This window comes from Meriones unguiculatus, chromosome 1 (assembly GCF_030254825.1).
Source record: "Meriones unguiculatus strain TT.TT164.6M chromosome 1, Bangor_MerUng_6.1, whole genome shotgun sequence".
Classification (NCBI taxonomy): domain Eukaryota; kingdom Metazoa; phylum Chordata; class Mammalia; order Rodentia; family Muridae; genus Meriones; species Meriones unguiculatus.
In genome coordinates this window covers 12213252-12226004 of record NC_083349.1, presented here as the reverse complement: position 1 = coordinate 12226004, position 12753 = coordinate 12213252, and the positions used below count along the sequence as shown (strand labels likewise).

The window sequence follows — 12753 nt, the reverse complement described above, 5'->3', positions numbered from 1 at the left end:
AGTTCTTCTCTTCTAGCAAGTAGCTGACAGGACGCAGGTGGGAAGAGATTGTCTGGGGAAGGAGAGATGTTAAGTTTTTGTTTTGTGTTGTTTTGTTTTTTATTTAGGATCTCACTTGTAGCCCAGGATAGCCTCCAATGAACAGATATCCTGCCTCAGCCTTCCAAGGGCTGGGATCACAAGGGTGTATCACCACATACAACTCCATAACTTTTAGTATGAAATGGACCTTTAATTGTGATGAGGGCAGATTAGAACAAACAAACTCAGAATCTTCTTTCTATTGAGAACGTGAGAGCTGGAGAAAGTGCAAGCTTCCTTTGCTCCATGATGGAGAAGAAGCATCATTACTGATGACTAGGCTGCCTGACCCCACCCCATGCCCAACCCTGCTCTGCACTGAAAAGCAGGGAGAACAACAGACCTCAGTTGTGGATAACCATGAGGAGTTTTTAAGGGAAAAAAAAAGTTTTCTTTTTTTTCTTAGTGTGTGTGTGTGTGTTTGTGTGTGTATGTGCTTTTTAAAAATTTGCTCTATTTTGGCTTTTAATGGCTCCAACTATTAAATTAAAGTCGCATTTAAAAGTCATTATCGTAATGGTCCCAGTGGGTTGCTCCCACAGCCATGGTAGCTGCACAAAAGGGAAGAAAGCATAGCTGCCATGGCAGATACTGCACACAAGAGAGGTTAAAAAGATTGGAGCATGAGGCTGGGGTGCAGGAAACAAGACTTTCCAACGAAGGCCTACCCCTTATCAGCTGTGGGGCCTCAAATAAGTCCTTTCACCTCCTGGGCTTACACACCATGACTCAACAGCCTTAGTGGTTTGGTATGCCTCAATTGTATGTTTCTTAGCCTGAAAATTACTATCAGAACACAAAAACCATAATCTTTATGTATGCATTTGTGTATACAGCTATATGTGCAGTTGTGAGCTCATGCAAGCAAAGGCCAGAGGGCAATCTTAATTGTTGTTTGTTTGTTTTCAAGACAGGGTTTCTCTGTGTAGTCCTAGCTGCCCTGGCACTCACTCTGTAGTGCAGACTGGCCTTGAATTCAGAGACCTGCCTGTCACTGCCTCCTGAGTGCTAGGATTAAAGGCGTGTGCCACCACCTCCAGCTTTTAACTGCTGTTCTTAAGGCACCATCTATGTTGTGTTTTAGGACAGAGTCTCACTGGCTTAGAACTCCCCAGTTCAACTAGGCTGCCTAGCCAGTAAGACCCAGAAATCCAGCTTTCTCCAACACACTGCAAAACTAGAATGGTGGAGCATGGTTTAGGTGGGTTCTGGAAATCTAACTCAAATCCTTGTACGCATTTTAAAAACTCAGCTATCTCCCTGGCCCCCAAAACCATAATCTTTATTTGAGGGCTGTATCAATTTCCTAAAAAACCTCAGTACGCAGAGGAAGAAACATGGGCTATGAGGTCTCAAGTGGATGAAAGGCCACACCCTCAAGCCTATTTTCGCCATTCCCACAGAGACTTTTTCTGAGCCATGAGAGGAAAAAAAAAAAAAGACAGCATTTGCAGTGGATAATCCCCACAGAAGAGCACCACATAGACCTTCAGCAAAGGTTGGGCTCACTAGACACTGATATTAGTTGCTAAGAGGTGACTGGAGGCTATCATCTTCCCAGAGGCATGACTGGACGCTATCCATCTTCCATGGATAGCTTGGCTTCTCCCCTGCGTCCTTCAGAAAGGATCCAGGGTAGCATGGGCCATGAACACATAGAAGGGTCAACAGGAGTGAGGTCGCACAGGCTCTCCTACTGTGGAAAGATGCATGCCTCCAAAAGGCAGGTGGAAAGGAGTAATGCAGAGGTTCCACTGAACTAATATGGAAGGAAGACAGAAGAATGCCAGCACTGTGGACTTGGTGCCCTCGCCTGGCCAGTGCTTACTCAGTCAATAGAGAACAAGGGTGACTCACTCCAGCTAGAATCCCTCTAGCAGCCACTCAGTATGTGGACTCCTGTTCTTGACTAGGACAATGGTCAGCAGCATGGGTTGTTCAAAAGCCAACGATTAGATAACTGATGAGCTATGGATTTAACTTTGTGAACTTATCTACAACAAGGGAAACTTCTACTAGCATAAGGAGGAGATTCCAGATGTCCCAGATGGGATGGTTAGGGTAGAGGGTCATCTGGACAGGCTCTAGACTAGAGTCACTGGAAGACAGTCTCTGTTCATGCCTGTGGAAAAGTAGCTTGATAAGCTGAAGTGGGAGGATCTATATTAACTGTGGGTGGAACCATTTCCTGGGTAGGGCTTCCACAACTTACATGAGACAGAGTGAACTGAGCAGTAGCTTGCATTCATTGCTGTCTTGTGAGTGTGAATTTATTGTGACCAGCTGCTTCATCCTACTACTCCTCTGACCTTCCCACCATACTATATTATACTTCCCCACTATACTATGAATGGTGAACTAGAAGAAAGCCTTTCTCCCTTAAAATGTTTTTGTCAGAGTATTTTATCACAGCAACAGAAGTGGGGAAAAACACTAAAAGGATATACTAAAGAAGCAAACAAATGCACCATCACCTTCACCCATATATAAACAGTCCAAATATAAACAGTAAGTCCACAACTGGCCCATTTCCATGAACAAGACTGACATACCATACCTCTGCAGGGATACAGGAAGCAACAATGTTATGCAGGCTAGCTCACTTCAGTTATCTGTCATGTCAACAGACAGAGTAGTCAATAACCCACACCAATCCTGAAAGGTGAATAGCATAGAAAGCATACACCCCATGGTTGCATGAAATAAGAACAGCAATGACTATGGCTTGGGGCTAGAGAGATGGCTCAGAGGTTAAGAGCACTGTCCGCTCTTTCAAAGTACTCAGGTTCAATTCCCAGCACCTACATTGCAGCTCACAACTGTAACAACAATTCCAAGGCATCTAACATCTTCACACTAACCCACATAAAATAAAATTAAATAAATGTCTGTGGCTTGATCCCATTTTCAATGCCCATTGCCCATGTAACTTTGGGCTGTGGCTTTATTTGCTTGTTTGTTTGTTTATTTGTTTATTTATTTATTTATTGAGACAGAGCTTCTCTTTGTAGTCTTGGCTGTCCTAGACTCACTTTGTAGACCAGGCTGGCCTCAAACAGAGATCCATCTGTGCCTGCCTCACAAGTGCTGGGATTACAGGCCTGTAACCACTGCACCCAGATGCTGTGGTTTAATTCTGATTGGAATTAGTTCAACACCAAGCTTAAAGTGCCCAAGATCCTTCTGTGGAGCAATCCAGGCTATTCAAATAAATGTTGGTTGCAAAACAAATGGAACATTAAGGATAAATATAAGCATGCATCCCGGGGGCAGATATCAATAACAGTATCAGATTATTGATATGAGTATTATTTAGAAACTGGAAAGTGTTGTTAAATATAAGAGAAAAAACATTTTTTAAAATAACCCAAGTTATTAGGTCACGTAGCACAAAATATACTGCTATGGCTGAGCTATGTCGGTATGGTAATAAACACCCTCTGAGCTGGTCCAAAGGAACAGCATCATCCTAACTGCCTGGCACTGGCCTGGGTGTCTGACCCTTCCTTCCCTCCTTCCTTTCTCTTTCCTTCCTTCCTTTCTCTTTCCTTCCTTCCCTTCTCCTTCCTTCCTTCCTTCCTTCCTTCCTTCCTTTGATCAGATACTTAATTCCATGTTTGCTGGGTATCTATGTTCTCCCATGTGTGAGCTTCACAGTTAGTGGGATCCCAATCCTACAAAGAGCCCAGGGTCCAAAGCGTGCATCCCACCACTGTGTTTGCACTAACGACATTCTTAATGCCCCAGGGCTTGACACAGTACCTGTCACATGTTCGGCTCACTCTCTCTACAAGATCTCCTGAACATTGCCATTCACACATGGAGCTCAATGCCCCGAGTGAGGCTAACCTTACCCGGCATGATAATCTCTGGAAACCCAGTCTTGCGGGCCACGGCTGTGGTCCTGTCCACCAAGTGAGGAAACTCCTTCCGAATCTGATGGATGTCTCCAGGCAGTAATTTCAAGGTTACCCACAAACCTGGAAAAAACAAAGTCACATTTGCCTCAGGTGTGTTGATAAAAACCATTTCAGTAGCTGAGAAACCTTTAATCCACGGAGCAGAATCATAAACAGAAATATTCAGGCAAATGTCCAGGCCAGAGGCACCCAGCACAGGGGCACACACTCAGTCCAGACACAGCCCTTGACTCTGAGATCAAACAGCATGAGCACGGGACGGAAGCAAAGTGGTCTGTATGTATAAAAGGTTCTTTTGAATTATCTCAATTTAGGAGAAAGCAGAAGGTGGCATTTATGGCAGAGGCTGGAGACAGGCAGAGACACAGAGGCTCCTGACCCCCATGGAGGTCTATATCTGGAGGCCAGTAGGGGCCAGGATGCTCTGAAAAGATACAGAGGGCTCAAGAGCAAGCCAGGGGCCTGACCTGAAAGCAACTTCCACGTTCAGATAGAAGTTAAAGGGAAAATACTGAGTCAGGAGAGGCTGCAGGAGGCCAGCACTGGAGCCTAACCCATGGGGAGGGCCTTGGGAAGACCAATATGGGAGTCAAAACCACAGAACCAGGGAGAGCAAAAGGGAAGGAAGGTGGCCCTAAGAGGCAGCATCTGCTGTGGGCAGGACCATTAAACGTGCTCTGCACCAGGCAAGGGTTGGGGAGAGGAAGAAAATCCCAAAGCACATGTGAAAGATTCTCTTCACTTGCATTTCACACTGTACTCCCACCCCGTGCACCCAGGAACTGACTGTATCTCTATACACCCAGGCTATGGGCTTCCTTTTCCTAATTCACACTAAAGGACAGAGAGCCAACAGGCAGCTCTGGGCCTGCAGAGAGTTAAACAGACCCTCAAGGGGCTGGGTACTTTATCTTGACCCCCCCCTTCCCCATGATTCTGCCAATACAGCCAAGCAAACTAAACCAAGTGACATTAAATAACAGCAGAGAGGCGGCCTTTCGCAAACAACAATTAGCAGGTATGGGTGTGAGGATCTAGTGTCCATATATGCACCCAGAACTCAGAGGCAGAATCCTGTGGGTTAAATAAAAAAAGAATCAAGGGACCACGGGTGTGGCTCAATGGTCCTGTGCTTATTGTGCTTGCACAAGACCCTGGGTTCAGTCAACCAGGGGAAAAGAGGATGTTCAGGAGACTCTGCCTTTGTGAAAAGGAAACTGGATGCTACAGCAATGGAATATGCCAAGGCCATGTGGGGAGGTGAGCAGGAAAAGAGCCACCAGCTTTTGCAGAGATTATCATCTCCACCTTGTCCTCTATTCTGGGTCCTCCGGCTGTGGTTGGAAAGATAGGCAGGCATCAGGAGGCACCTGGGTCATTCTGATGGAAACAGGAGCCCACGGGAAGAGTCCAGACCATCTAGCAGTGACTGCCCTGGCCAAGCCTCCCCAGACCCTCCTAGGAATGAGCTAGATTCTAAGTAGGAGTGTTGAAGGAAGGTTCAGGGTCAAGGTAGAGCTCACTTGCTGATGCTGTTGGCTCAGTGATGATACTACTGACTCACTATGTTCATTCAGGAAGACAGTAGTAGCCCCGTTGAAAAAGGCTATGGGGATTCTTGTTGTTCATCCTCAATTATGGTCTGAGACCTCTCTCTCCTCTCTGGTCGTCCAAGGTACCAGGTGTTATCAACCCCAGCCAGTGTCCATGCCATTGCTGTCTAGCTCAGAGATTCTGACTGTGACCCAGAAACAGCCTGGCTGTTTTGATGTTAGTGTGAAACCATTTCTATTTCTCCTATGTGATTCTGTGATAAACACAACCTTGTGAGGAAGCTACAAAAGGAACTGGAGGACTGGCGGAGGTAGGGTTGCTGATCCAGAAATAAGGGAGCAGCCAGGCCTTATACTGCTCCTACCTCTGGGAGACTCCCTGTGGCTTGCAAAATGGAAAAGCTATCATCTACAAGGGTGGGGCCTTGGCTCAGTTTAAACTTGCTCCATGTACAAAGGCTATAATCCATAAACATTCTAGACGGGGTTGGCCAGAGAGTGGGGTAAAGCCAAGGCTAACTGCAGAGACATACAGGAGCTCCTTTTCTCCAGAACATTCTTCAGACTCATTAAACACTGCTTGAGACAATGGAAAGGGTTGGTTTGGAAGGCCGGAGATGGAGGGTAGCTGTTTCATTGAGCTCCTCTGAGTGCACAGTGTGCTGTGCCAGATCAACAGCCATGGGTACATGGGTTTTCCCAAATGCTAAAAACCAGGGTTAGAATCCCCAATCTCTGAAGGTGACTTATGTTCCTTCATGTAAGAGGTAGGGTTTGATAAGCTGTTGTTTTTTGGCAGGGCTCCTGGCCAGCCCAACGCCAACTGTCACCAGCCCAAGCTGATTGATTCATTAGCTCTGCCCCCAGAAGGTCAGCTGCTTGAACACATCGGTGTGGTATTAAAAACATTGCAAGCAGGACAGGGAGAAGGGGTTGGCAGGAAGGAGGGAGGAGGCTACTTGGATGACAGAAATAAAAAGGAGTCACTTCCCCTGCTGGGACAAAGGGGAAATTACAAAACATTGCCAGAACTGTGACAGGACTTGGAGACAAGAGCTGGTGCCAGAAGGGAGGGAAATCAGATGAGGTGACGCCATGGCTTTTGGGCAGGGGTTCCATTCACGGCTTGCGGTTTGTTGTTACTGTGGGATTGGGGTTTGGGTTTGCTGATTGACTTCCTTGTGTATTTGTTTAAACTTGTTGTATCAGGGTAGCCTAATGTGGCCTTGAATTTCTGATCCCCCTAGCCTCTCGACTGCCAGGGTTTCAGGCTCGTACCATCAAAGCCTATTTTATGTGGTGCTAGGGATAGAGCTCAGCACTTCATGTGACAAGCAAGCACACTACCAACCAGCCACCATCCTCAGCCATCCGTACTTTGTTAAGCATAAGAGAGAAGAGAGAGAGCAGGAGAACACTGCGAAGGAGGAGGAGTCAAAGGCAAGGACTGATTCCCATGCTGCCAGGATCCTCAGCCCTAGGTCTTCAGATAGCCCCAGCCATGCACTACTCCCCACCCTTTTGCACTCATCAGGGAAGCTGGCTCCCAGGAACCTACAAAGGCTATTGGTGAGGCTGCACAGCTGCCCACTTGGGAGCCACAAGCACCACCCAGTCCCAAACGTTCCAACAGGAAAGCCCCACACCAGATTCCTTACATGGGTACAAACAAAAAAAAACAGAGATACATACCTTGTCCCTTGTGGTTGACTTCTTTGGCTGCAATGACTTTGTTTATGACAGTCTGAAGGAAGTCATTCTCCCCTGCCACCCTGGGTGAGAAACGGGATGACATGTTCAGCGGCTTGTGTCGAATGGCGTCGTCCAACGCGAGCCTGGAGGGCGTGGGGCAACCAAGACCACAGGAGACAAAGGGGCACAGAGACCCATGGGTCACAGTAACAGGGGGACACAAAAGAGCATCACCACCAAATATGAGAGAGTCGTCATGAGTCAACGAAAGACAAAGGGCAGGAGAGGTGACAAGAGAGACAGGGAAAGCATCGATCAGGAAAATGGTGAACCACAGGAGAGAAGTCCAGCCGAGGAGGGTGCCCCACTCCCAGGGAATATGTGCACAGGGCTCCATTCCATTGCTAATGGACAGTCCAAAGGGGCTGGTCTGAAATTAAAGTGGCTGAGAGACCTTGAATTCAACACTGATGCCTCCTTGTGCCGCTGTGCTAGTGCGGAACTAGTCCAGGGCAAGATGGCACAAAGAAGAAAATAAAAACAAGATCCCTTTCCTTCCCCCCAAAATAGCCCTCAAACCTAATGACTTAAGAAGCCCTGCCTTTGGTTCCTCAGTGTGCTCACAAAAGGGTCTTCAATGGCTACATGTGACCAGTCCTTGGAGAACAGAAGTAACAGCCACCATGTCTACATGCCGAACCCTGCGCATCACTGGAAATCCAAGCTACCAATGTTCTTAGGCCCATGAGCCCATGCGCATGAGAGTAGCCAGCAAAGGCAACATGCACCAGGAGAAATACTGTGCAGTGCCACCGAGCCTCATGGGAAGAGGGTGTAAAAACATACATCAGGTACAGAACACTTAAAATCAATTCTGGGAACAAGGACTTTGTCATCCATCACTTGAGCCAAGCAACTCAAAGAAGCTGAGAGCTATTCTAATTTATTTCACCAAGTTAAAAAGAGATGAACAAGAAAGAGAGAGAGAATGCACACTACGTTTCCCTCCCTAAAACCAACCCTGTGAGGTGATAAATCCATTTTAATGGAGCAAAAAACGTTCTCATTAGCATGACATTTCCCAGAGAACAGTTTCCAGGCTTATTTTGCTATTAGAATTATGCTACTTTTTTCTTCTATCACCACAGATAAAAATTTGTGTAGACATCATCCTCTAGAAGAGCAAGACACACAAATGACACAGCAGGTGAGAGAGTGTGCTAATTCTGTTTACAGTGGACTTCCACTGTCAGACAAAAAAGCATGGTGGCAACATGCAGGTGATCTCAAAGGCCAGGTGAAAACCAGAGTCATAACCTGAAAGATCATTTCACTGACTTTTCTAACAATTCCCAAAGCTAGTGTTTTGTTGGGCTTGATTTTTGATGTTGTTGCTGTTTTATTTACTTTACCTTCAGAGGGAACAAATAAGCAACAAGGAGATTCACTTAGAAGGACTGTTGGGTATTCCTAAATCCTGTGGTCTTGATGAAACTGAAGCCTTAGGAACAATAGGAAACCTTGTCATTTTTCAGAGAGAAAAAAAAAAAAAACAAGTAACTGAGTTTTATAACCTGAAAAAGGTGTGTGTTGTTTATTACCACTATGTCAGCCATGTTCCAGGATGGGAATATTTCCCCTGTTGCTAAAGAATCTCCCAGGTTCTATAGAACGCTGCTATATGCTCTTGCCGTGAGAGGGATCATCCACTGTAACTGCCTACAGAGATGGAAATGAGCACTTACACACCATCTGCGGTAGTTACTGTTTATTGTCAACCTGACAGACTTGAGAGATAGAACAGAACTCTGGGCACGCTTAGGGGGGATTATCCTGACAGCTTTAACTGAGGTGAGAAACCTGCCCATTAGTGGCACCATTCCCTGGCTGGGATCCTGGACTGTGAAAAATGGAGAAAGTGAGCTGAACACAAGCATACACTGATGGACTGTAACCTTGAATGGTAAGTGGAAAAAAAAGAAAAAAAAACCTTTTCCCATTAAGTTGCTTGTGTCAGGGTATTTCACCAGAGCAACAGGAAAAGAAACCAACACACTATCCAAATATGGCAATAACCAGCCCTGCATGGCCCTAAACACTTGAACAGACAGATGTGATTGAAGGGCTACATTTTAATTCCACTCAGTTGTAATTAATATAAAGAACCACATGGGGCTCATGGTTAGTAGACCAGACAGAAAAGTAAATGAAAAGCATTTAAGCCACAAGAGACCTCTGTCTCGATTATTTGTAGTGAAACATGTGGTACTTGAGCCCAACTTTAGGCTTATGTGATTTGGCTTTGATGTGATTCTCCTTGCAAAAGGAAACAAAATTGAAATCCTCTATAGATGCACAAGAAAAAGTATTCTTTTAATGCATAAAAAAGCCACACTGCCACCATCCTAAACAAGTAGTTCTCACATGTGCAGGGAATGGGGTGGTCCATCATGAAGAGTGCATGAGGCAAGAGAAGCCAATGCCATGTCTTCTATCCTCCCAAGGACAGGGCTCCTTCAGACACCCATTAGTACCAGCCTCCCACAGCCCTCAGCCAGCAACTCCAAAGCAGTGTAAGCCTGCCAAAGTAAAGTTCACCTTAAGCCTAAGTCTTTGAATAAAAACAAAATAGAAGAGAGAAGAGGAAACTGCAGAGTTCTGGGACAGGTCACTCTAACCCCGACTGATTTTTTTCTGGAAAGTCAGGCCCCAAGAGGAGACAGTCTCCTGCAATCAGCCTGAAGCACCCAGTTTTCCTTTCTCCTCCATGAGGCAGGAGTGGCCCCATCAAGACCCACCCTCACTTCAGCCACCTTTCCCACAGGTTCGAGCTTCCAATCAGAGACTAATCTCACAAATCGGCCCCAAGCGTTTTCCCCATGTTCCCTGGCCCTCTTTAAAGACCTCGGGTCAGAAGTGAACAAAGCCTTTAAGAAAGAAAAACAGAAAGCCCAAACTCTCTCATCTGAGAAAAAAAACCCAAGACAGAAAAATCACCAGCCTGATTACAGGCTTTAAGGTGTTATTTCTCGCTTTACAAAAGAATTCATCATTACTTTGTTTGGTTTCTATTTTAAAAAGCAGCAACCTCTTGTGATGAATTTGAAAGTATTGTATTTTGAAAATGTGAATTGCTACGAGAACAAATCGATTATGTAAAGAAACACGCTCAGTGCAGAATTGTAATCTTCCTACTGATAAGGTAATTCTGAGAACACAAGGAACATCGGCTCTCGGGACCATACACAAACCTTATTCCATCGTCCTCACAGCTCCCGATTCCACGTGCCACAGCAGTGACTAAATAGATTTCTTATTATTGTAAAATAAATGAATCCTGACTGTGGCTTAACGAATAAATTATTAACTATGGGGTTTTCATGTTGTATCTGGTTAAGGACAGAATTATTTCATACTTACGGCTGGAAGGGAATGAAGTGTTGTTTATCTTCATCATCTACTTTTCCGTTTATTATGTCTGTTACGTCCATCACTGGGGAAATAAAAGAACAGAGGGGGTTATTTTGGTTTAAGTGCCACCATTTACAGGAAAAGAGAGGGGGAGAGGAAGAGTGGACTATGTTCCAGCATGAACCATATGGTAGAATCTTCTCACACATAAATCCATTATTCTAAGACACTTGACAGATTAAGTCATCTGAACATGCTGGCCCCAATGGGCAAGGAACTCAAATAGATAATTTCACTGAATAATTTCCTTTGCCTGTTCCCTGGGGTCACTCTAGAGATCTGCTCCCACACAAAGTTCTCTATGAAGAAGATATTCTGCATCAGTGAGCACCTAAGCGGGAGTAAGTGTGATAAAGAAGCGCTTTCATACTCGTCATTTAACTTTATTTTAAACAGCTCTTGGGACAAGCGGCTGGCCTGCTCATAACAACACAACAACCAGCAATAGTTAAGGCTGTCAACTTGCCAGATCTAAAGTTACCCAGGAGACAAGCCTCTGGACACACCGGCAGGAGAGTTAACTAGACTCTGCCAGCTTCGGGACATGCCTGCGAGGGACTATCTAGATGAAGTGAATTTAGGTGGGCAGAATGGCCATTCCCTGGGCTGGGGTCCTGCACTCAACATGGAGGATAAGTGAGCTGAGCACCAGCATTCATCTCTCACTCTCATGTCCTTGCTAAGGATGTAATGTGAGCCTCTGCCTCAGTGTCCTGCCACCTTGTCATCCCCATGCCATCCACAGCACATGGACTATATTCTCAAGCTAGAATAAATACTTGCTTCCTAAAGTTATCTCCTTATCAGGTATTTTTTCATAGCAATGAGAAAAGTAACTCAGACACCATCCAGTAATAACATAATTACATAGTGGAACAATTCACCAAGAGCCGGTATCTTAGTCAGTGGGATACTCAAGATTGACCATCAGTTACCCACTGGACAATTAAGGAAACTGAGCACAGAGACAAGAATGAACAGACATCCCAAAGCCACAGGTCTATCACCTCCATCTCACCACCTTGGCTCTCTTCATTTTAAGTTGCCGTCACCGAAATGGTCCAGGTTCACTGGCATCCCTAGAAAGTCCACCCTAAAAGAGAGGCTAGCCCTAGAGGCACTCGGGGTGTTACTCAGAGCAACTTTCTACCTTCCTAAGTAAAGGGAACTGGAAAGGTACTCTACCATGTCTTTTCTCACCCACATGCCCCAGTTCTTTCCCAGCGACTGGTTTCCCTTACTGAAACTACAGGTAAGGTTGATTCCTATACAACCACCCTCGGTTCTGCGGCAACAATGTGAAGGATTCCCCATAGGCCCATGTACTTGATGCTTGGCCCCCAGCTGCTGGCACTGTTTAGGAAGGTTGTGAAACTATTAAGAAATGGAGCCTTGCTAAAGTGAGTGGGTGACTGGGAGCAAGCCCTGAGGTTTTACAGCCCGGCCCCACTTCCTGTCTGACCTCTTATTTTCTAACAATAGACACAATGTCACCAGCATCCTCAAATCTGGACTGCCTTGGTATTTCCCCACAGTGACAGGCTATATCCTTAAACAGGAAATTAAAATAAGTCCTTCCTTATTTATGCCCCCAAGTCGGATATTTGTCACAACAGAAAGTAAGTATCACACTAAGAAAGGGAGAGAAAGGCAGCACTACCATCCCCTGCTCATTATGGCAGAGCCAGAAAGCCCTGGAGAAAACCATCACACACACACACACACACACACACACACACACACACACAGTCCACTGAACCAACACATGTGTCCCGAATCTAGATAAGCACATCCTGGATAACGGAGCATTGGCTATCAGCTGCTGAGAAGAGGGACTGACAAAGATCAGGTTTTCACTTGACTGTGGACTCACAGCTCTCACTTAAGGTCACATGCACAGTGTCCAAGCCTATCTTTTCACCACCAGTTCATAATCAAGAAACACTGAATTTCAGTGGCAGAACATTCAAACAGCCATGCCCAGGACAGTTAAGCTGAACTCAGCAGACCACCCACTCATACCAAATGGATGGCTT

At 45.6% G+C, this 12753-nt stretch overlaps 1 protein-coding gene across 2 annotated transcripts in view; it reads right to left on the bottom strand.

The window, feature by feature from the left end:
• Dock1 (dedicator of cytokinesis 1) overlaps nt 1-12753 on the bottom strand; it is a 494434-nt gene that overhangs the window by 402105 nt on the left and 79576 nt on the right. Inside the window, exons 11-13 of one of the 2 annotated variants that reach the window (XM_060381413.1) lie at nt 10667-10739; nt 7247-7389; nt 3936-4061 (exon numbers count right to left, since the gene is read on the bottom strand). In XM_060381413.1, the coding sequence (XP_060237396.1) occupies nt 3936-4061; nt 7247-7389; nt 10667-10739 (342 nt within the window). The remainder of the gene's footprint in view (nt 1-3935; nt 4062-7246; nt 7390-10666; nt 10740-12753) is intronic. The other variant, XM_060381416.1, reaches the window with a different exon arrangement.